Source organism: Odontesthes bonariensis, chromosome 19 (assembly GCF_027942865.1).
Source record: "Odontesthes bonariensis isolate fOdoBon6 chromosome 19, fOdoBon6.hap1, whole genome shotgun sequence".
Classification (NCBI taxonomy): domain Eukaryota; kingdom Metazoa; phylum Chordata; class Actinopteri; order Atheriniformes; family Atherinopsidae; genus Odontesthes; species Odontesthes bonariensis.
The window spans coordinates 14,358,904-14,380,931 of record NC_134524.1 but is presented as its reverse complement, the minus strand read 5'-3'; the positions used below and the strand labels follow the sequence as shown (position 1 = coordinate 14,380,931).

At 39.7% G+C, this 22,028-nt stretch overlaps 1 protein-coding gene across 5 annotated transcripts in view; it reads left to right on the top strand.

Annotated features, from left to right (window-relative positions):
* adamtsl3 (ADAMTS-like 3) overlaps positions 1 to 22,028 on the top strand; it is a 115,178-nt gene that overhangs the window by 81,439 nt on the left and 11,711 nt on the right. For 3 of the 5 annotated variants that reach the window (XM_075451102.1, XM_075451104.1, XM_075451103.1), the window contains 10 exons: positions 986 to 1,112; positions 2,083 to 2,157; positions 4,749 to 4,906; positions 9,497 to 9,608; positions 9,774 to 9,912; positions 10,022 to 10,072; positions 10,189 to 10,393; positions 17,790 to 17,937; positions 18,030 to 18,114; positions 20,891 to 21,207. In XM_075451102.1, coding sequence (XP_075307217.1) covers positions 986 to 1,112; positions 2,083 to 2,157; positions 4,749 to 4,906; positions 9,497 to 9,608; positions 9,774 to 9,912; positions 10,022 to 10,072; positions 10,189 to 10,393; positions 17,790 to 17,937; positions 18,030 to 18,114; positions 20,891 to 21,207 — 1,417 coding nt within the window. Of the gene's footprint in view, positions 1 to 985; positions 1,113 to 2,082; positions 2,158 to 4,587; positions 4,907 to 9,496; positions 9,609 to 9,773; positions 9,913 to 10,021; positions 10,073 to 10,188; positions 10,394 to 17,789; positions 17,938 to 18,029; positions 18,119 to 20,890; positions 21,208 to 22,028 lie in introns of those variants that run through there. The other 2 variants (XM_075451106.1, XM_075451105.1) reach the window with 2 other exon arrangements.

Here is a 22,028-nt window from a genome sequence, read left to right as displayed (position 1 = left end):
CATCTGTAACATCTGCACATTGTTATGGAAATGTATTTCCAACTTTAAGCATCAGTCATATTTCAATAGAAATAGACTGAGCTCTAATTGAAAGTATATATTTATATTTTTCTGTCAAACGTAGCTTATAAAGGGCTGAACGAAAATAGTTAATTTGAGAAAAGTCAAATCAAATCACGGTCACCTGAACTCAAAGAAGGGAGCTTTTTTTTGTAAATCAGCGGTCCATATTTCCAATTTATTCAGGTGCACTTTTCACACTGGTTCACAAGTTGTGGCAATAGCTTGAAATTGAACTAAATGCAAGAGGAGCAATGCACAGTAGGCTCAGCTACACACCCCACCATCTGCTTTACAAATGAATACTCAATGGGAGTAATATCAGAGACGTGGTTTTTGACTGACCGTCCAGGAAATAGTTTACAATGCATTTTTTCTCGGTTGAATGGAATTACGTCCCAAGGTGTTAACTGTGTGTGCCGGGACACACATTTTAGTGCGTTTCCTGACAATACTTAAAATCACGTTGTGGTTTTGGTTTTTCTGTTACTGACAGAAATTGCGAAAAACTTCATCAATCAACTACGGATGGTTGGAGATAAATCTAAGTAGATCCAGTTGAAAATGTTATGGAATGTGTGGAAACCTAATCAGCTGAAAAGTTAGGTTTGATGCTATCTTAGTAATATAAACAAAAGATATGAATACTGTTTAAACCAAAGGTTTTTTTTGACTATTTTATAAGACTGAAGAAAGACTGAAAGAAAATACTTTCCTTGAGTGTGTTCATACGTTTTTAAAGGTGCTCAAACAAATGCTCTGATATTAATTCATTGTACCTACTGTTCTTAGGTTTGAAAATTTACTTGCTGTCTTTTTTGGAGGCTTGAGCAAAGAATAAGTTGATGCTGAAGGTTCCAAATATTAGGTTGCTGTACATGTTTCAGATGATGTTACCATTTCATTCTCTGTCTCTGTGTTACAGATTGTAGGCTGTGATCATGAACTAGGGAGCACAGCGAAGGAAGACAACTGCGGCGTCTGCAACGGAGATGGTTCGTCCTGCAGGCTTGTGCGAGGGCACTACAAATCCCAGCATGCTACAGGGAAAAGTAAATCCTCTTTTCAGTTTTCTGTTATTGGAAAATACTCTCGAGTTAAAGAGGTCTTACAGTCATGTTACCTTCTTTTCCACACAAGAAACAGATGACCAAACTGGCTGGAATGACTCATTCAGAGGAAAAGCACCTGATAATGTCATCAGGGCAATTTTACTATTGGTTTGAAGACCTAGGTATTTACTTTTGCAGTAATGAAGTTTAAAATCAAGTTTTAAATCTTCTCATGCCAATATTAATGAATAGCACGTCCCTTTGGGCACGTCTTTAAGTGTAATTTAGCCGCTTACGTTTTGTCCGTTACAGGGTCACTCGTATCTTTTTGGTCAGGGTAAAAGTACAGGGCAGGTTGTCATGTCTTCAAAGTAGATGGCATGCAGTCATACACCAAAAATGCAAAAATGTGTGAGACACATGACATGATCTTGTGTGTTTATGTTATGGATGATAATCGTGATATTAAAAGAATGGCTATCGATATCGTGTTGATGGTATACGTTCTGATTTTCATCTCAGCTGATAAGATATAACATAATTGAATGGAGATTCGTTTTGGGCAGTATTTTAAGTTCCTATTTTAAGGTGTAGTTAAAAACAGGAGACAAAAACTCCTGAGAACAGGTCGTTTGCAGACTTTGGTGTAAAGGTCAGAGGTACAATAGGGTCTAGCAGAAGATGCTCTAGATTTATTGTGAGAATTTTTGAGAATTTTTTTTTTTAATTATATCAGTCACTATATCAGTCTGTAGCAAAGTTGCTCTTTAAATCTTACTTTTCAAAATGTCTTTGCCTGAAATTTAGTTTTACTAAACTGCATCATGCTGCTGGCTTGCATTGTCATGATAAAATGAGTCTTTTTGATTGTAATCAATGTGTAAATTTTGATTGTACTGGCAAATGTTTTGCATTACTGGAAGTATTAATGAGCAACATGCTCATGTTGTTTTTGTCTGTCCTGCTCCAGCTGAGGACACAGTGGTCGTCATCCCCTATAAGAGTCGTCACGTACGTCTAGTCCTGAAAGGCCCGGATCACTTGTGTAAGTCCTGGTAGGTCCGGGGTGCCCCTTAATCCAAAACAGTTAACCATCATATTTATAATTAGCAGTGGTTTTTATCACAAATACTAAACACAAGTACACGTCATAGATCTGACTTTCATTTAGAATTTACTGTGTTTTAATAACTTATAAAGGACCTATTATGGAAAAATCTTTTCTTCATTTTCTTGAAAGCGTATATTTAGGTGTCTGAAGTCACTCCCAACAAAAAAAAAAAAAAAAAACAATCATGGCATTTTGCTTTGGGTCCTATATATCTCATATATAAGGCACCAAGCTGTTCAGATTTCAACAGACTTGAACAAACTTCAGATAATGTTGCATTTGCTATACCTCAGAAAGAGAAATTTGGAACTCTTTTGCTCTTGCTTTCTTGTTTTGCTATCTATATAAAATCTTACCATTAGTTATGTAGTTAATTTACTGTAACTGTAAGTAATAATGCTCCACCAGTACTTTGTTTGATGCCTTATATCCCGACAAAGAAATCTGACTTCAAATTTGAATTCTTTAATTTGCAAAGCCCTTACAAAAACAAACATCAGTGAAATATTGGCCATGTATGCAATGGTTCTTAATATTAGCCGCTAAAAACAAAACATACAGGAATGGAGTGACAGTTAAGTTCAGAGTTTATGGAGCAGATATGTGATGGAGGAATTACAACATGAGTTCTCACTATTGTTATTAACTGACCATCAGCTTTGCTTGTCTTAAAAACTTGGTCCAGTTGAACACGTGACTTGCGATGAGATTGTGCTTAAAAGAAGGATTGGTAGCTTACCGGCTGTCTGCGGTCCAACTGCAGACGAGGGAGGTAGTTTTTTAGAATAAAATTACCAGTCAAGTATGATTCTATTAATTTGTTGTGTGGTCTGAGCTCTCGGGCTATTTACTATATGCTCTCTCATCACATAAGTTGGTACTAGGTTGAGTACTACATGTCTCAAAAAGACATAACCCTGAGGAAGAGAGGTGGAGTGGAGTTGAGTGGGTCTCTCCATGGATCCAAAATATTCAGCTTGAATAGAGGTGTAAAGTGATGAAAGAGAAAAATAATTGTTGTATTGTCTATTTCTGTGTTATTTTGACAAAAACCCACAAAGTCCCACAAATTTGATTAAACTCTCCAGAAACTGTGTCAGCTCGTGAAAAGGGAGCAATAAAATGTCTTCTATAAGCTTTTATTTTCATAGATGCTTTTTATAAAACCAGACTCTAGAAGGATTTAGTGACATTTTCCAACCAAATAAAGGATGAGGCACACCTTTGTGATGAATAGCATACTCAAATAACAATCTATAAATAACCCTTTACTCCTGATTGCAGGAAATATTACATCTTGGCCTCTAACTTAAAGACTGATTTTAAAAGCAGAAAAACAAGATGAGGGATATATTTCTTCCATTTGCTCTGGCTCAGAAAAGATGCGAACCTGCCAGCAAATATCACTGACGTCAAAGTGATGTTATAAAACTCCCCTGTGGATCAAATAGATAGCAAACGTTTAATCCCTAAACCTATCCTTTGCTCCACAGTAAGTTTGTGGATAACAATTAACTCACACGACAGTTTAATCATTGAATATTTCCCTCTAATCTTTTTGCTCAAAGGCATTTAAATCTAAACCATTTGTCTGCAAATGGTGACTGTTTCTGGTTACTGTTCGTTCTTGTATCCCTTTTCTTTTGCTTTCCTTCAAACATCTATGCTGGAATTACACAAGACCCTGTTTTGGTTAGTGTCATGGGTGAGGTCAGGTCAGACTGAGACCGAACTCCCTGCACTGCTCACAGATTTGCTCATGAGCCTCCTGGCAGTCCAGGAATGACTCCTTTTTTCCTCCAAATACGAAAGCAAGACTGCAGTTGATGTGTGCAACTGGATTGGACTAAAGGTTTGTGTGTGGTCCATTAGAAATGAAAGTCATCCTTTAAGCCAGAGGTCTTCAACAGGGGGTCCGCGGAGGTACTGCAGGGGGGTCGCGAAATCTTTGGTTGTCCCATCTACATGCATGTTTAAAGTTTAAATCTGTGGATTATTTGAATAGCTCAGTGTTGTATGCAAGATGTTTGTTTATAAATGGCAGTGGCACGGCCACCCTGTACCTTGCACATGTTTAAAATAAAAACATGAATATATTAACCTGTGTATTATTTGAATAGCTTAGTATTGAATGTACAATAACAGAGTAGCTATGTTTATACACGGCACTAGGCCCCGTTAAATATAAAACACAATTGTATGCCATATGTAGGGGGGTCCCTGCTCCAACTCTCCATCAGTTTGGGGGTCCCTGGCCTGAAAAACGTTGAAGACCCCTGCTTTAAGCCGTTATACATTTTAATCACTTGTTTAACATGCTGTTTTATCCTGTTTATAGAGCAGTGACACAATAATGATGGAAAAATGTACAAGACATGATTATTTGATGATAATCAAAGAGAAACTAAAGTTTGAAGTAAATTATGTGGAAATAGTGAACAGACACACTGGATCTTCCTCCTCGTGGTGTATTGTGACTCTGATTGTCCAATGTGCTCTAGTTGTTTACTTTGTTCTTTCTTTAGATGTAGAGAGTAAGACTCTGCAGGGGGTAAAAGGTGAATTGGTGTTGGACAAATCAGGGCAGTACCACCTGGAGAACACCACGCTGGACTACCAGAAGCTTTCAGATAAAGAGGTCCTGAGAATGACTGGCCCCCTTGGAGCTGATTTCACAGTCAAAGTAAGAGCACATTTTTTTATGGAATTTTATGAAGAAAAACCAAACAAACATTTTCTCTTTTACAAAACACTTCAGATATACTCATGGTTCACCTTGTTTCCAGGGCCAAATGATATACTTTGGGATTAGCTGATGAATATAGTGGGGGACTTGTGGTTAGGCAATGCATTTATAGACTCTTTGCTCTGCTTTAATAAATTCCTGATTTTATAACCAGAGCATCATCTGAAAAAATCCACCATTTAAATAACTTAAAGACAACATCTGTGCAGTGAATTTGGCTATACTAACATGTAAATGAGCTCCTGTAGAGAAACTTAGAAGCGGGAGAATGTCTTGCAAGTTTTTTCTCAAAGTCCCCCCTCATCACAGCGCTAAACATACATTGGTTATCAACTGGACTTCGCTCCCTTGCATGTATGCTGAGACAAGGACCACGGTTTAATTATTTGGGAAGATTTAGCTATAACTAGCTGCTCCGCTCAACTTGGAGTCGATTGGAGTCGATCAGTGTCATATTAGGAACCACTATCACCAACGGGTGTGTTTTAGTTATGTGAACAACCTATAGTGATGACGGTAGACACAGTTCCACTTTTCTAGTAGCCCGCCGTCTAAAACCAAGAGCCAAAGGCCTTATTGATATGTAGGGCCGCAGGTGCTGGATTACTGTATTGCCCTAAAAGCTGCAAATAATATACTGCCGTGCATTAAACAACTACTGCTTATTGCAACCTTGCTTTTTAGCTTCAGACAAAAGTTTCTGTTGAATTAGTTCACTGTTAAGCTACCAAAATTAATCATTTGAAAAATGCATTAATGTCCAAATGGGCAAAACAAAAAAATCAGACTGAATTTGAATTCAGCAGTAGAGCATTATCCATTTGGACCTTTTTTCCAAAAAGCCCAAATGAATAGTGTGTTGGTGACACGCTGAGTGCTCTTCAGCTCCATTTCTACCTGCAGAAGAGAAAACCTAACCTCTGAACAGAGTTAGACCTTTCTGGCCCAGGCGTATCAGCCCCAAAGGCCTGGCCTTTTTCCCAAATGAGCCCTGATCAAACCCTGGGAGTGACAGTGGAGACACTGTTGGGCCTGGCAGTCGCTTAGTTGCTTTTGGTACAATTATCTAAATGTGTTTCCTTTTAATGCTTAAGAGTGCCTTTTTATTTAGTTCATTGTCTGACTCATCCAGTCACCTGTGATATATTTCTTGAAAGTGCTTGTCCTTTTATAACAATGACCAACAATTTGTTTACACAGGGTTTGGAGTAAGGCTTTAATTATAGACACTTTATGGTTTGATTAATTATAATTAATTTATTCATAGACACTAGAAACAGCTGCACACATCACATACATATACTTTCTTGTCCGTTTGGAGTTGGGAGGAGTGCATTATTCCATACATTACACGCACAATAGATCAAGTTGTTTATTTTTTATTTGAGTCCATTTTTAACACACATCCAGGAATGTGGGCAGTGTGACACTGCCATAACAGTCCGTCTGCTGCATCTAGTCGAGGGAAGACCAAAACTCAACTAAAAGGAGAAAGATTTGGGCTGAAGTGGAAAAAAAAGCACAGTTCGTAGTGAGGCCTAGTGTTGGCACATGTAAAAAAGACTTTTCCATATGAACTATAAAGCTTGTGTTTTGGTGGCTTAAAAGATCCACTGCACTTACTGAAGGTGCACAATTAGCTCGGAAATATTTTTGTCAATATGATTATCTCAGAAACAATAAACTTCTCACGAGGCAGAGTCGTCACCTCACCCCCCTAAAAAAAAGATCACAGTCAGCTTCCCTATTCTGAACGGCTGACATCACATAGAACTCTCTGTTGTCTTTTCCACTGTTTGATTCAGAAATGTAATTTTTACCAAGAAAAACTTTAAAACGCTTAAGCCTTGCCAAACTGGGCTCAGATAAGGCTTTTATTTATGAACTCCAGCTGAACCTCTCTGTGTTAAGCAGAGTGCAAAGCAGATCTAGTTTCATATGTTTAGATTTAAAGATATTGGAGTATGTGTGAGCCACTTGAATATGAAATTCAAATAACTCTCTTGTCTACTCGCCTTCCTTAAGGGACAACATGTGTTGAAGCACTGTGCATGCATTAATAGTATTACAAATAGCTCCAAACCTAGAAGTTGGTTTGGCTTGATAAAGTTTCTCCATACTATAAAGGCCTCTCGATGAATACATCTGACAGTCATGTGTCAAATGTTTTACTCGTGTTAAAATTTAGATTCACATAAGAATTTCAGTAGTTTTACAATGCCACAGACAATTGGGCCACAACGTGTTTTTCTGTTTCGTCAAATGAGTGGACATAAAAAATTATTCAGGCCACAGCCTCGGAAACGTCTGTGAAAACTTCCCCCCTCGTAAATACGAGTCGGGACCGGACAATAAATAGGAAGTGAGGAGACTGAAATCTGAGGAGCTGTAAGGGCACAATTTTCTGATCTGTTGGAAGGCACACAGCCAGGTTATGTCACGGTGCTGGAAAATAAGTTTGGACAAATGGATAATCATCTTAGAAAGCTGTAGTCAGTCTTTCCACAGTAAACACATGAATGTCAGTGAAAGGCAATAGAGTTTTATTTATACTGTAAGTATTCTTGTAATGTGTTCGTGGTATTTACTTTTCAAAATATACAAAATGTTTTTGATTAATGGACTGTCAACAGAGAGACCTGCAGTTTAATTTCCACTGAAAAACCCTAAGAAAAGAACCAAAAGCAACACAGTCTGAGTACAATGGTTTGAAAAAAGTTAGATTTAATAGACTCTAAGCAAGATGTGACCAATGCCCTGTCTAAAGGTAGTTTGCTGTTTCAGCATACAAATCAAAGCACAGTATGGGCTGCCATTAAGGACTGTTTTAAGTCCTGAATTGGGGATTGGTTGAAGTTTTATGTTACTTATAAAGCTTATCTATATTGCTAATTGAGTGATGCCTTTAAATATTTTGATAAGATTAAAACAAAAGGAAAAATAAGTCACACTTTAACTGCATTCAGCTGCATGGCAAGTAAGCGGCACAAAAATGTTTAGCATCTAGTTAGCGTAGATCGTGGTTTAGCTAGTTTTGCATGCTGATTTGGTCCCTATTAGTAAAATAAACGCCATTAACTGAGTTATCTCAGAAGATCAGTCAACATCAATGACCATCAGAACTGGCTTCAACTGGGTGACCTTACAGTTCCATGTAAGACCAACTGAAAAGGAAAATACTTTGAGAGCACTGAAGAGGGTTTATAGAATCATGTGATTTATGTTCCTGACAATCCAGGTTTTAAATTACGTTAAGCAATAAAGAGTAACAGCCGCATTAAGTTATGTTAGAAATGACCTGTCTATTTACTCACCAAATATTAGATCACAAGTAGCCTGGCTGACGCGTCCACAATCTCGATGAGATGGTGGTCTGGGAACTAGGTGTGCATTTTCTCGTATTTGAGGCGTGGTTTACGAATGCCTAGAGCCGTTTATTGGGCGCTACGAATGTCTATCAAATGACGTCAGGTATTTCCCATGCTGCTTTGCGTGCGATTCATAGCCAATTGTATCACTTATACCAGATGACGACAGAAATTCGACGAGGAAGAAGAAAAAAATGGAAAATAAAAGTAAACTTGCGCTCTAAGCTACTTAAATTGACAACAAAGTAGGCCTATATGCTATATTCTACATGAATTTTTATGTTGTAGAGTTGTGAATTTATTTTAATAATGGAGAAATTGAGCAGCCTTGCTTTGTTGTCTACAGTAGTAGCTCAACCCTCATCTTACTTTGAAGCTCCCAGCTCCCAGAAGTGACGTCGACGTAGCTTTAGCAGCAGAAAAGCTATCAGGCTTGTGTTGATGATAATAATAAACTCCTGGACTATGTACAAACTTCCAAATGCATCGTTTTGTGAGTACAGACCATATTTGTACTACTGTAGAAGTTTGGTTTCATGACATGTGATTTTAGTGTGGTAATTTTGGAGATACTGCCAGGGTCCGTTAGCGCTTGTACTAAGCTATTCGGGATAACTCAGTAACTCAGCTGATGTTCAGCCAATATCGGAAAAACTTCGGGTGGGCTACTTGGCTGGATGTCACGGTTCAAATGACCCTAGGGTGAATCTACTCCGAAACACTTTCTAAGGCTGCATTGAACGGTAACGTTGTGTCCGCTGTCATGTTGAATTAACACTCTACAAGCTTCGGTGTAGCGCATAGACGTCGTCATCGTCTTGCTGCCGCCGCCCCCCCCCCCGTTCTGTGATTGGTTCCCAAACTCTGGCAAAAATAAGGGCGGTGGTTTCCAGGCTGACTTTGCAGTGAGAATGAAATCGAGCGCAAAGCAGCATGGGAATTCCCAGGCTAGATCACAAGTACATGACAGCCCTCAAGTCCTTTCAACGTACCAGTCAAATGTAAATAGATGTAAATTTCTACTTGTTTTGCCCGATACGGTCAAGATGACCAGTTAGGAATAAGTATTGCAAAAGAGATGACAAAAAGCAGTGAGGAGAAAGGGTTGTCATTTTCGTAAAATTTGAAAACATCAGTATAAAATCACCTGTTTTTGCAGGTGGAGCTTACCAGTGGAGGAGACAGTGTGGTCCAATACATCTACTATCAGCCCATCATCCACCGCTGGAGAGAGACTGACTTCTTCCCCTGCTCTGTCACATGTGGTGGAGGTAAGCACCATCTAGGTCTAAACAGTGGCCAGCAATATTTTCAACCAAATGAGAGAATGCAATAAAATAATTAGGTTTTCCTACTTCTGAATGGAGATAAAACCTTGTTTTAGTGTTCTGCTTGTCTTGGCTGACAGTTTCACACTTGGATTGTTTGGTCTGCAGGTTACCAGCTAACCTCTGCAGAGTGCTTTGATCTACGGAGTGGTTGGGTGGTTGTGGACCAGTATTGCCATTATTACCCCGAGAACATCAAACCAAAACCCAAACTGCAGGAGTGCAACATGGAGCCCTGTCTGGACAGGTTGGGTATTGGTATCCTAAGTGGATTTAACTAGACTAGCTGTTTAATTTCGGCAGCACAATTTTCACTCTAGATCCTGCTGTTGAACTTATTTGTTTCTGTGTTGCAGTGATGGCTACAAGGAAATCATGCCATACGACCTTTACCACCCTCTGCCTCGGTACGTAGTCACCAGCTGTGAAACAATTCATTGACACTCTCAAGCACAGCCCAAATCCTGACATCAACTGAAATCCATATGTCATTTCATGAACATGTGACTTTTAATTATGTCAGATGGGAGAGCAGTCCCTGGACAGCCTGCTCCACCTCCTGCGGTGGGGGCATCCAGAGTCGCTCAGTATCATGTGTGGAGGAAGACATGCAGGGAAACATAACTCCCACGGAGGAGTGGAAGTGTCTCTACTCTCCAAAGACAGCTATCCTGCAGCCATGCAATGATTTTGATTGCCCCACCTGGCTGGCGCAGGAGTGGTCACCTGTAAGTACCCACCTGGTTCTGTTTCCAATTTGGTCTCCAGAGAACAAGTTGAAGGGTCTATCATTCGAGGCGCCAGTCCTCATTTTAAAGAAAGTTATCCTGATCTACAGCAAAATTTGGTTGGAAAAATGGCTTGTTCCAAGAAAGGTTTCATGAAACTCAGCTTTTTAGTTTTTGCGTAACCTTCTTATAAAGAGACAGAGGCAAAGAAAACCGAAACAAACTGCAATGATCCAGTATTCTCACAAAGGTGGAGCCAAGGCAAAAGACTCTTTGGTGCTGTGACTGTCTAGCCTGGGAATTCCCATGCTGCTTTGCGCTCGATTTCATTCTCACTGCAGATTGTGGACGCGTCAGCCAGGCTAGTGACTGTCTTGGGTTAGATCAAAGTGGAATCAAAATGCAGACCGTTAAGAAGCAGCCAGGCGGAAAGGATCAAAAGATTTGATGAAAGAACCAGAAAGATGCAGGGTATGAAATACAAGAACAGTCTCGATGTAATCCATAAACAAAAACATAAATGGCAGGGGAAAGGAAGCAGAATCCAAACTAAAGTGCAGGCATGTTAAACTGAGTACAGGAGGAAACGGGAGAACCATGGGACCAGCATTCAAATCAAATCAAATCAAATCAAATTTATTTGTATAGCACATTTCAAGTACAAACAGTTCAAAGTGCTTTACATAAAATAAAAGCATTGCAGCAGGGAGTGCAAGAAGCATTAAAAATACATAAAATAATATAAAGAGAAACAAATAAAATCATTTAAATGAATTTAAAATCAGGCAACAGTCTAGATAAGTTAAAAGATATTTCATGCATAGACACATGAGAAAAGAAATGTTTTTAACCTGGATTTAAAAATGTCTACATTTGGTGAAAGTTTAATCTCCACTGGCAGTTTGTTCCACTTATTTGCAGCATAACAGCTAAATGCTGCTTCTCCATGTTTAGTCTGGACTCTGGACTGGACCAGCTGACCTGAGTCCTTGGATCTAAGAGCTCTGCTGGGTTTATATTCTCTGAACATATCACAGATGTATTTTGGGCCTAAACCATTCTGGGATTTGTAAACCATCAGCAGGCTTTTAAAATCTATTCTATGACTGACTGGAAGCCAGTGTAAAGATTTCAAAACTGGTGTGATGTGTTCAGATCTCTTAGTCTGGGTTAAAACTCTAGCAGCAGCGTTCTGGATGAGCTGCAGATGTTTAATTCTCTTTTTGGGAAGTCCAGTTAAAAGAGCATTACAGTAATCGAGTCTACTGGAGATGAATGCATGGATGAGTTTCTCCTGGTCTTTTTGGGAGAGGAAACCTTTAATTATGTTGATATTTCTGAGGTGGTAAAAAGCTGCCTTTGTGACAGCTTTGATGTGGCTGCTGAAAGTCAGATCTGAGTCTATCAACACTCCGAGGTTACGAACTTGGTCAGTGATTATAAGGTCCCGAGTCTCAAGATATGTACCAACGCTGACCCTCTTCTCTTTGCTACCAAACAGAATGATCTCAGTTTTGTCTTCATTTAATTGTAGAAAATTCTCTCTCATCCAGGTGTTTACTTCCTCCAGACACTGATACAGAACGTCAGCTGGGCTGCAGTCGTCCGGTGCCAGAGACACATAAAGTTGTGTATCGTCTGCATAACTGTGATAATTGATGTTAAAATTCTGCAATATCTGACCCAAAGGGAGCATATACAAGTTAAACAGAAGAGGTCCAAGAATTGACCCCTGGGGGACTCCACAAGTCATGGCCACTCGCTCAGATTCATAGCTGCCAATAGTAACAAAATAACTCCGGCCTTCTAAGTAGGACCTGAACCAGTTAAGGACCGCTCCAGAAAGTCCAACCCAGTTTTCCAGCCTGTGCAACAGGATTCTGTGATCTACAGTATCAAACGCAGCGCTGAGGTCCAACAGAACCAGGACTGAAACATTACCAGAATCAGTATTCAACCTAATGTCGTTTAACACTTTGACCAGAGCTGTTTCAGTGCTGTGATGACGTCTGAAGCCTGATTGAAACTTATCAAGACTTCCACTTTCTTTCAGAAAGTCGTTGAGCTGGTTAAATACAACTTTCTCAATAATCTTGGATATAAAAGAGAGGTTAGAGACAGGTCTGTAGTTGTTCATCATAGAGGCGTCTAGAGTTCTCTTCTTTAGGAGTGGCTTAATGGCAGCTGTCTTTAGTGACTTGGGAAAAATGCCTGATGCCAGTGAGCTGTTAACTATTCGTAGGAGATCACTTTCTACTGAGGTAAAAACAGTTTTTAAAAAGTCGGATGGTATTATGTCCAGAGAACAAGTTGTTGATTTCAGCTGCCGAACTGTTTCCTCTAGGATTTTTAAATCAACATTATTAAATTGTGACATAACGTCAGAGTTATTTCTAGGTTTTAGACACAGATTAGTTTTCTTGTTTGTCTGTGTTGCGTGAATGTTTTGTCTAATTATTTTTGATTTTTTGGCTAAAAAAGTGGGCAAATTCGTTGCATTTCTCAGTGGAGAGGAGGTCTGGGTTTGACTGTTTAGGAGGATTTGTGAGTTTTTCAACCATAGCAAACAGAGTTCGAGAATTGTTGACATTCTTATTAATCATTTCAGATAAATGCAGCTGTCTGGCCTTGCACAGCTCATTGTTATAACTACGCAGGCTTTCTTTATATAGCTCATAGTGAACCTGAAGCTTTGTTTTCCTCCATTTACGTTCAGCTTTCCTGCATTCTCTTTTCAGATTTTTGACCGTAGTGGTGTTTCTCCATGGGGTTTTCTGTTTAATCAAGGTGCTCTTGATTCTTATCGGTGCAACAGCTTCCATTACATTAAAAATTTTCAAGTTAAAATGATCCAGCATTCCTTCAACCGACTCTGCGCTCATTGTTGGTAACATAACTATGGCCTCCCTAAACTGAGCACTTGTTTTCTCATTGATATACCTCTTCTTAACTGAGAAGCTGGTTGTTTGAACATTCTGAGTAATATGTAAATCAAATAAAATACAAAAATGGTCAGACAAGGCCAAATCAGTAACAACAACAGAAGAAATATCAACACCTTTAGAAATGACCAGGTCCAGAATGTGACCTCGAAGGTGGGTTGGTTCTGTTACATGCTGCCACAAACCAAACATGTCCAGCACAGAAGAAAATTCTTTGGCAGTACCATCCGTCATATTATCCATGTGAATGTTAAAATCCCCGGTCAAGATAAAATGGTTAAAATCAGTCGAAATAACAGACAATAATTCAGAAAAATCATCAATAAAACTTGCACAGTATCCTGGAGATCTGTAAATGATTAAGAACAGGATTTTAGGAACACCCTTTAAAATAAAACTCAGATATTCAAAAGAAGTGAAATCACCAAATGATATCTCTTTACACTGGAATGTATCTTTAAATAAGGCAGCCCCCCCCCCACCTTTCCTCCCATTTCGGCATTTATCCATAAAACTAAAGTTTGGGGGAGCTGCTTCATTAAGAACAGTAGCACTTGTGCTCTCTGTTAACCATGTTTCTGTCAGAAAAAGAAAATCTAAATTGTGTGAAATTATGAAGTCATTAACTAACAGTGACTTATTGGACAGAGATCTAATATTAAGTAAGGCTAGCTTTGTGGAGTTTACAGTGGTCTCTGTTGTATTCTGAGTTGTACGTGGTACCGATAACAGATTAGATAAATTCACCCAGCAGGTTAACTGTTTTCGATTCCTTCTTTTACTAACTAATACAGGAATCCTATTGGGCCCCAGCTTGTTCTCAGAACAGCTGTCAGAAGTCGGACTTCTATAGCAGGGACCCTGAACACATCATGGCATGGTATCTTTGGTTTGAACAGTGCTATCTTTGTTTTGAACTCTGGGTGTTGTGCTGCTCCTTGAACATCCTGCACATCCCCTTGTGTCCTGCTCTGCCAGGACAGATGATGTAAGAGGAGGAGGAGGGGGTGCCCTGCGTTTCTCGGTTGATGGTGGTCGCTGGAGTCCTGGCTGGGATAGAGACATCCTTTTGAGACCTTGGGTGATGTGGAGTAAAGGGTCTGGTGAGGGGGGAGGGCTGGGGGTTGTTTGCCTCGCTGCTGTGTCCTTCAGTCTAATCTGTACAGTCATGTTTGGGTTTGCCGTCCCAACAGCATGACGTAAATGTGCACCAAGTAATCTGCATCCAGTTCGATTGGGATGCACGCCATCAGGTCTGAAACGCTCCTTACAGTTCCAAAAGATATTAAAGTTATCAATGAACTTAATCCCATGGGCGATGCATGCATTTGACAACCATGTGTTCAGGCCAAGAAGTCTGCTGAAAAGTTCAATTCCTTTACCCACAGTAGGAATGGGGCCAGAAATGGAGACCCTATGTGCTCCATAGTGACACAGTCTCTCAAACAGCAGAGAAAAATCCTTCTTCAAGATCTCAGAGCCAGTCTTCCTTCTCAGAATATCAAAAGACCCTGTGTGGACAATGATCCTCGTGCCATCTGGATGAGTAGACAGAATGGTCGGCAAAATATCTATCAGTTCCCTGACTGATGTATCAGAAAAAGTTATATTTTCCGTCTTTGCCATTCTGACATGCTGTGTTATAGAGTCCCCGATCAGAATGGTGTCTATTGCTTTTTGTGTGGAGGTGTCGATCACTTCCGTAGTCCTCACCTTGGTTGTGGGATTTGGGCTTCTCCTGATGATCTGGTTAGCCCTAGGCTGAGGTTTGGGGCCATTTATTTTGTTTGTCTTCATGTTTGGGTTACATTCATCATCACACACTCTATTTTGAGTCAATGGATCGTATCTATTGTGCAATAGAACTTCAGGTGGCGGAGTGAGTGCTGGAGGTTTAGGTTTAGTGCTGGATTTACCTCTGCGACGGACAACATGAGACCAGATCCTGGCTGGGGTTGATGATTTGGGTTTGGCACCAACACTGTTCCAGTGTGAGATGTCAGTCGGACCGTCCGGTTTGGAAGCTTCACCAGATATTCCAGTGTCATTTGGACAGATCCAGGGAAGTGTGTCAGCCAGGGCTGCAGTGTGAGATTCCACATCAGCTGTGATCCCGTGTAGAAAGATCTGAGTTAGTCCTTTGGCACATGAAGGCTCCACAGCCTGCGCAGGAACTATAATAGAGTCAATAAATTCCTCGTCGTTACGAATGTCTTGCAGCGTTTCAATCCTCTTCTCGAGCTGTGCTACCTTCGCAAAGAGTAGCTCACACTGTGTGCAGCTCACTGATACTGCAGGGTTAGGAGACATTTTTTCTGTCCGATTCTCTTTGTAAACAGGAGGGCTAATACCGTTTACAAATATACAATTAAAAGAAAAAGAATAAAAGAATAAAGTTATATCCAAGACTTGTGGAAAGAAGTAGAATGATTTAAAAGCGAATAAAGCAATAAGCAGCAGGAGGAAGCAGGACGAAGCAGAGACACGTCTGCACTCTTCAGAAGCAGGAAGTGAAAGGATATGGCAAAAGTCTAAAGTTAGGTGCTATGAAAAAAAATCTCTTCGTAGGTCTGATATGAGCATCTTAAAAAAATGCTTATTTATCCTTGTAAATCAACATAGAGAGTCTGACTTGACCTGTGGAAATAAAAAGAAAATCCTAATTAACTATCATAAACTCTCTTCACACTCAATAGACATTGTATTTTGAGATTTCTTCTTTTTTTTTTGGCTCAAGCAACAACTTGTGTGCGACAGGAACACTTGCAACTGCTCAGGCTAAAACTCATCTTACTTTGTAATAAAGGGTGGCACTGCTAAACCCAATTTGACTCCACTCAATAAGACATACACAGTGATTCTAATCTCTGTGCCATTACAAACAGATATCATTACTGCAATGTATCTGGACCGGTGTAACCCACTAGGTCAGGTTAACTGTCTTGTGGCTTTATATTCTGGAGCGGCTATTACATTAACCAGTCATACCATAAATGTTCAATACAACTTCCTCATTAGCATTTCTTATTCTGCTTCACCAGCTAAAGGTTACATGATTTGTGGGCCCCTCAAAACACGGGATGCTGTTTGTGTAGCACATTCTTCCTTCCTTTGAAATGCTTGTTTCGGCAAGAGACACAAAGTTAATTTCTTAGCAGAGACTTGAAGGGATTTTTGTAATTCTCAATCTTGAGTTACAGAATGAGACAATACAAGCAAATATGAGCAAAAATACTTTAATATGAAATAGAAAAAACACCCTCTTTTGATTCCAAAGTTTTATATATCAGGACAAAATGAAAAAACATCTGATCTTAAATGAGGTACTCATGATTTGATATCTCAAACAACAACCTTTTGCAGCAGTATCTTGAAGTAATTATTTTTATTTGATGTTATCAGTCTCTCATGTCATTCCAGAGGAATTTTGGCCCACTCTTCTTCATAATGTTGCTTCAGTTCATTTAGGTTTGTGGGCATTTTTTTATAAACAGCTCTCTTGAGGTCCCATTACACCATTTTAATTAGGGTGAGTTCTGGACCATTTTAACACCATGATTCTTTTCCCTTTTAGTCATTCTGTTGTAGATTTGCTGCTGTGTTTGGGATCATTGTCCTATTGCTTGGCCCATTTTTCGTCAAGCTATAACTGTCAGGCAAAAAGCCTCTCATTTGACTGTAGAATACTTTGGTATACAGAGGAGTTCATGGTGGACTCAATGACCGCAAGGCAAAACAAGCCCCATTCATCAGCCCTCCACCACCATGCTTGACAGTAGGTATGAGGTGTTTCCGTTAATATGCTGTGTTTGGTTTTCTCCAAACGTGCTGCTGTGCATTACGACCAAACATCTCCACTTTGGTGGAGGGGACATTGTCCCGAAAGTCTTATTGCTTGTTCAGATGCAGATTTGCAAACCAAAGCTGTGCTTCCATGTTTTTTTTAGAGAGAAGATGCTTTCTCTTGGAAACCTCTCCTGCAACAAATGCTTCTCTAAGATCATTGCAGATGTCTTTTGTCCCTGGCAATGTGTTAACACATACCTGAATGTTTCAAACCAACAACCTGCCAAAACCTCCTCTTTTATAGAGGTGCTCACACCTGACTGTGACTTACCCTTCTAATTCCCATGGTAGCAGAAATAATATACTTAGTTTTTCACATACTGCTTCAAGTTTTTTGTTGTATTTTATATCATAATATTGACGAAGTGTAATATGTCATGTATTGTTGGGAATCCAAGGTTGTGTTTTCCTAATTTTAAAGAACTGATGAGGACTCAATGATTTTTTTTTTTCATTATGTCCTTTTACGTAAAAATCTTGAAACTGTAAGAGGGTAAACTCTCTTTTCTACAGTACTGTATGCAACCACACTACTTTTCCAAAGTGAAAATGGAATGATAGGCTTGCTATTAATCATGAATTAAGAGTTTGTCACCTGTCACTATCAGTGCACAGTGACCTGTGGTCAGGGTCTGAGCTACAGAGTGGTGTTATGCATCGACCACAGAGGACTCCACGCCGGAGGCTGCAACCCTACCACCAAACCCCACATCAAGGAGGAGTGTCTGGTTACAATCCCCTGCTACAAGTCCATAGGTGGGTGTGTTTTGTTATATCTAACCTCTGAGCTCGCCCGATTTCTAAATGTTCTCATGCGATGTTCAGCATTTCTGTGCACTTTGATTCAGATACGCTACCTGTTGAAGCGAAACCTGTGTGGCATAAACAGGCAATCGAGCTGGAGGAGGAGGTGTCTGTGACAGAGGACCCAACGTGAGTAGCAATCACACCTTGATGGCATCAGAGTGCATTAGGACAGGTGTTTGGGTCTTCTGAGAATTATCATGCAAGTGCTAAAACTATGCAAGGATCTTGCATGTTTGTAACCTTAAAAGAAAAGGGGGAGTTTACAGTATTAAATTCTATCTTCACAGAATTTGTCACACCGCAAGGGGGAAAAAAAAGCAAAAGTAATTTCCCAGATAAACAATTTTTAGAACAATTTTCAAAGCGACAAATCTTAGTCAGACAGACCTACCTGGAAGTGAAATTGAAACGGACAGGCCCGAGTGTTGCCATGAAACCACCACAGTATCATGGTTGTGTTCACGTCAGCAGCATTTTTCATCAGCGAGAAATCAAAAATGTACAACCACACTTGTTTTGACACTGGTCAAATAATGCACCCGTCTGAGTGAGCGTGTCTTTACACACACATTCTGGATGCCAAATGTTTGTTTTGCTCCAGTAAAAGGGTGTGCAATGAATACGCTGTGTGAGGGTATTTAAGGCAAAACTGAAAAGAGAAAAAACATCTTTTTGAAAACCTTTATACGGTTCAGTCACTGCCTACCAGCATTACCTCAGCAAAGCCTATGATCTTCCAGATGTTCTTGTCCCACAGTTCAATAGAATAATAATGGCTGTCCTCTGAAGATAGACAATGTTTGGACTATACCTTGTGTTTTACATGACTTGCATTACAAATCATGTTGGCCAGCTCACAACATCTGTTACTCTGACTTATCTTTGGAGCAAGATAGAGTTAGTGAGAGAAACGCCAAAACACATGATTTTATTATTTAGTGAAGAAAAAAGAAAATGAAAAAAAAGGCCATAAATACCCTGTCATTCACAAGGCAAACAATATGTGCCTACCACTTAAGGCCAGGTTTCCTGTTTTGGACTTATTGCACCTTTATAGCGAGGCCTGACTGCCTGTGTACAACCACTGCTGTGCAACTGCTCAAATTTAAACCCATTCAGGTTCCACAATCGAGGCATTTTTTTTAAACAACCATAAATAAATACAGTATTTCTATTGATGGAAATTTAATTGATAGGATTGTCATGAGGCTTTGGTGGATTAAACAAAAATGTGTTGTTTCCTGCCATGAAAGAAATGGAGGTTGTTTTTGAACTGAGAGATGTACTTTAACTACGCATGAAGAGAAACATTTCTGTGGGCTTGCTGTTGACTTTGTTGTTGCTGCTCCAAGGTCTAACTGCCAGTGATTCATTTGTTTGTCCAGAACACAACGAGTCCCACAGCGCTCATAAAGAGCCAACCTTGCTGCAATTATAAGTTCTTTATTGAGGTATCTTATAAAACAGCATGGGGCTTTTGTATTGTGGTCAGACAAGAAGGAATGCTGCACATAAGTGAAAGCTGCTGCGTTAGGTATTAGTGGTACCTTTGTGGTGTACATGGACAAATTGATGTAAATACACATATATATATATATATATATATATATATATATATATATATATATATCCTGATTTTGGAAAGTAAGCCAAGTCAGGTCATTTTCAATATTGGGAAATTATAAATGCATGTACTGCCAGCTATGATTTAGAATGGAAAATTTCACTGGTGGCTTACTTTTGAAATTGTTATATGTACTGAGCTGATATCCATCCATCCATCCATCCATCCGTCAATTTTCTATACACGCTTAATCTAATTCAGGGTCGGGGGGGGGCTGAAGCCTATCCCACTGAGTTGATATGGCTTTTTAAGATGTTATTTCAAACAATATGTGGCACAAAGAAACCAGAACAGGTGAGCTGAGTTCTACACAGTAACGTGTTGCTGTCCACCACCTACAGCATACAGCATAGTATTTATCCTACTGTTCAGGCTCTGCACTTAAGCCTATTTAATCTGAAAAAAAAAAAAAGTTAGTGCATGAAGTCAGGAAATTTGATTTGTTGCCGCCTCCGCTGCGACTTGAAAAAGTTGAACTATTCTCAGCTTTCCACTGCAAGCTACGCTAGCAAAGTGAAGCAACAGACACTAAATTCAATTCTGCAACTTGCACTTCAGTGATACAGTCCAATTGAAGACAGAGTCCAATTAATTGTAATCATAATCCAATCAAACACCATGAAGACTGAAGGAGAAAATGTATCTAGCATGAAAAAGGTGTTAAACTCTCCTAAATCACCAGGTATAAATATCATAAAATGACTTCAGATGCAATGTTGATGGCGTGATTTTTCCCTCCTTGATCCTTCAACAGAGTAATGTTTCGATTTAAGTCAACATTCTGCCACGCTAATGTCAATAAAATGTAAAGTTCAAAGGGATTCAAGTTTCTTTCCATCTCAAGCTTTCGTGTTTCATTATTTCTCCTATGAAGTTCTAAAGCCGATGAAGTGGTGGAAGTGTCAGGGTTTTGAGTTTTTCCTTCTTTTAGCCATTGTTTAAGATGGAGGTGCATGAAATGAAATAAGAGCCATTTATCCAAGAATATCTAGTCTCTAATGCTTTACAGCTGTTCAATTAATCACAGCAGGACTGTATTTCATAAATACTCCGTGAGTTTATGAACCTAGCAGCGAATAAATAAAACCTGTTTATGTGGAATGCTAAAAAACATATGAATTGCTGTCAAATTATTTTCAGGAGAACAGAGCTGATCTGGAGACAGCTCTGCTTTTTCGGGCTTATATGTGTATGTTATATGAGCACGAAAGTTTTCTTTATTGTCATGTTTAATCGTGCTTTTTATATTTCCTCAAACCTGCTGGCCGTTCTCTGCAGCTTCATTCCTGGTCCCTGGCAACCCTGCAGCAAGACATGTGGCGCTGGGACACAGCAACGGACCGTCAAATGCCAGGTGTTGCTGTCCTTCTCCCAGACTGTTGCTGACCTGCCTGATGATGAATGCGAGGGGGTCAAACCTGCTTCAAGCCAGCCTTGCTATCGTACTCCCTGCTCTGGGGGATTGGGTCGTGGAGGAAGTGAGGAGGAGGAGGAGGAGGAGGAAGAGGATGAAGAGAGCAAGACACCACAAAGAGAAGAACTACACGACTGGGAGTATGAGGGGTTGACAGAGTGCTCAGAGAGCTGTGGTGGAGGTATGGGTCTATACTCATCTCTCTGATGTGAGAAAGTAAAGACAGAGAAGTAAAAGACCACAAATGAGAAAATGAAAAACCACAATAACTAAAAATATACAGCGATGCTAGTGCTAGGAGGCTATGCAAAATCTGTTGCATGCTAACATGCCTTCCTAAGATTCAAAAGATTAGTAGAAATGTTGTATGCCTCTTGTTGTGATATTATTAGGTTATAGTCCAAAGTACAGGACAAACCTGATGAGATATTACCCAAGCTATTTGAATTCAGAGGATAGGATTCAGTGGCAGATTGGCATCTCTAAATTGTCCTTAGGAGTGAGTGTGAGCGTGCATGGTTGTTTGTCTCGTATGTCTCTATGTGGCCCTGCGATGGACTGGCGGCCTGTCCAGGGTGTACCCTGCCTTTCGCCCATTGACTGCTGGGATAGGCTCCAGCCCACCCGCGACCCGATCGACGGATTCAGCGGTATAGATAATGGATGGATGGATGGATGGATTCAGTGGCATGCAAAACATTTTTTCTTTATCTGAAGAGCATAGTGAGGAAAAGAATGTCTGTTTTCCAAAAGGCCTAAAGTTAAAGATGTTGCACATCTTTAATATTCTTAGCGGGATTAGCATGATTATTCCATCTTTTACTGCTTTAAAAATAAAAAAGGAGAAAAAAAAAGAAAGAAAATTAGCTTGAAGCCAAATTTTGACAAGACTGACAAACCCCTGCCTGACATGCAGGTGGTTTTTGTTGCCATCTAAGAGTTTTTAAGGTCTTATTTGGGATATTTTTTGTCCATTCCTCCAGAAAACAACTTCTTGTTCTT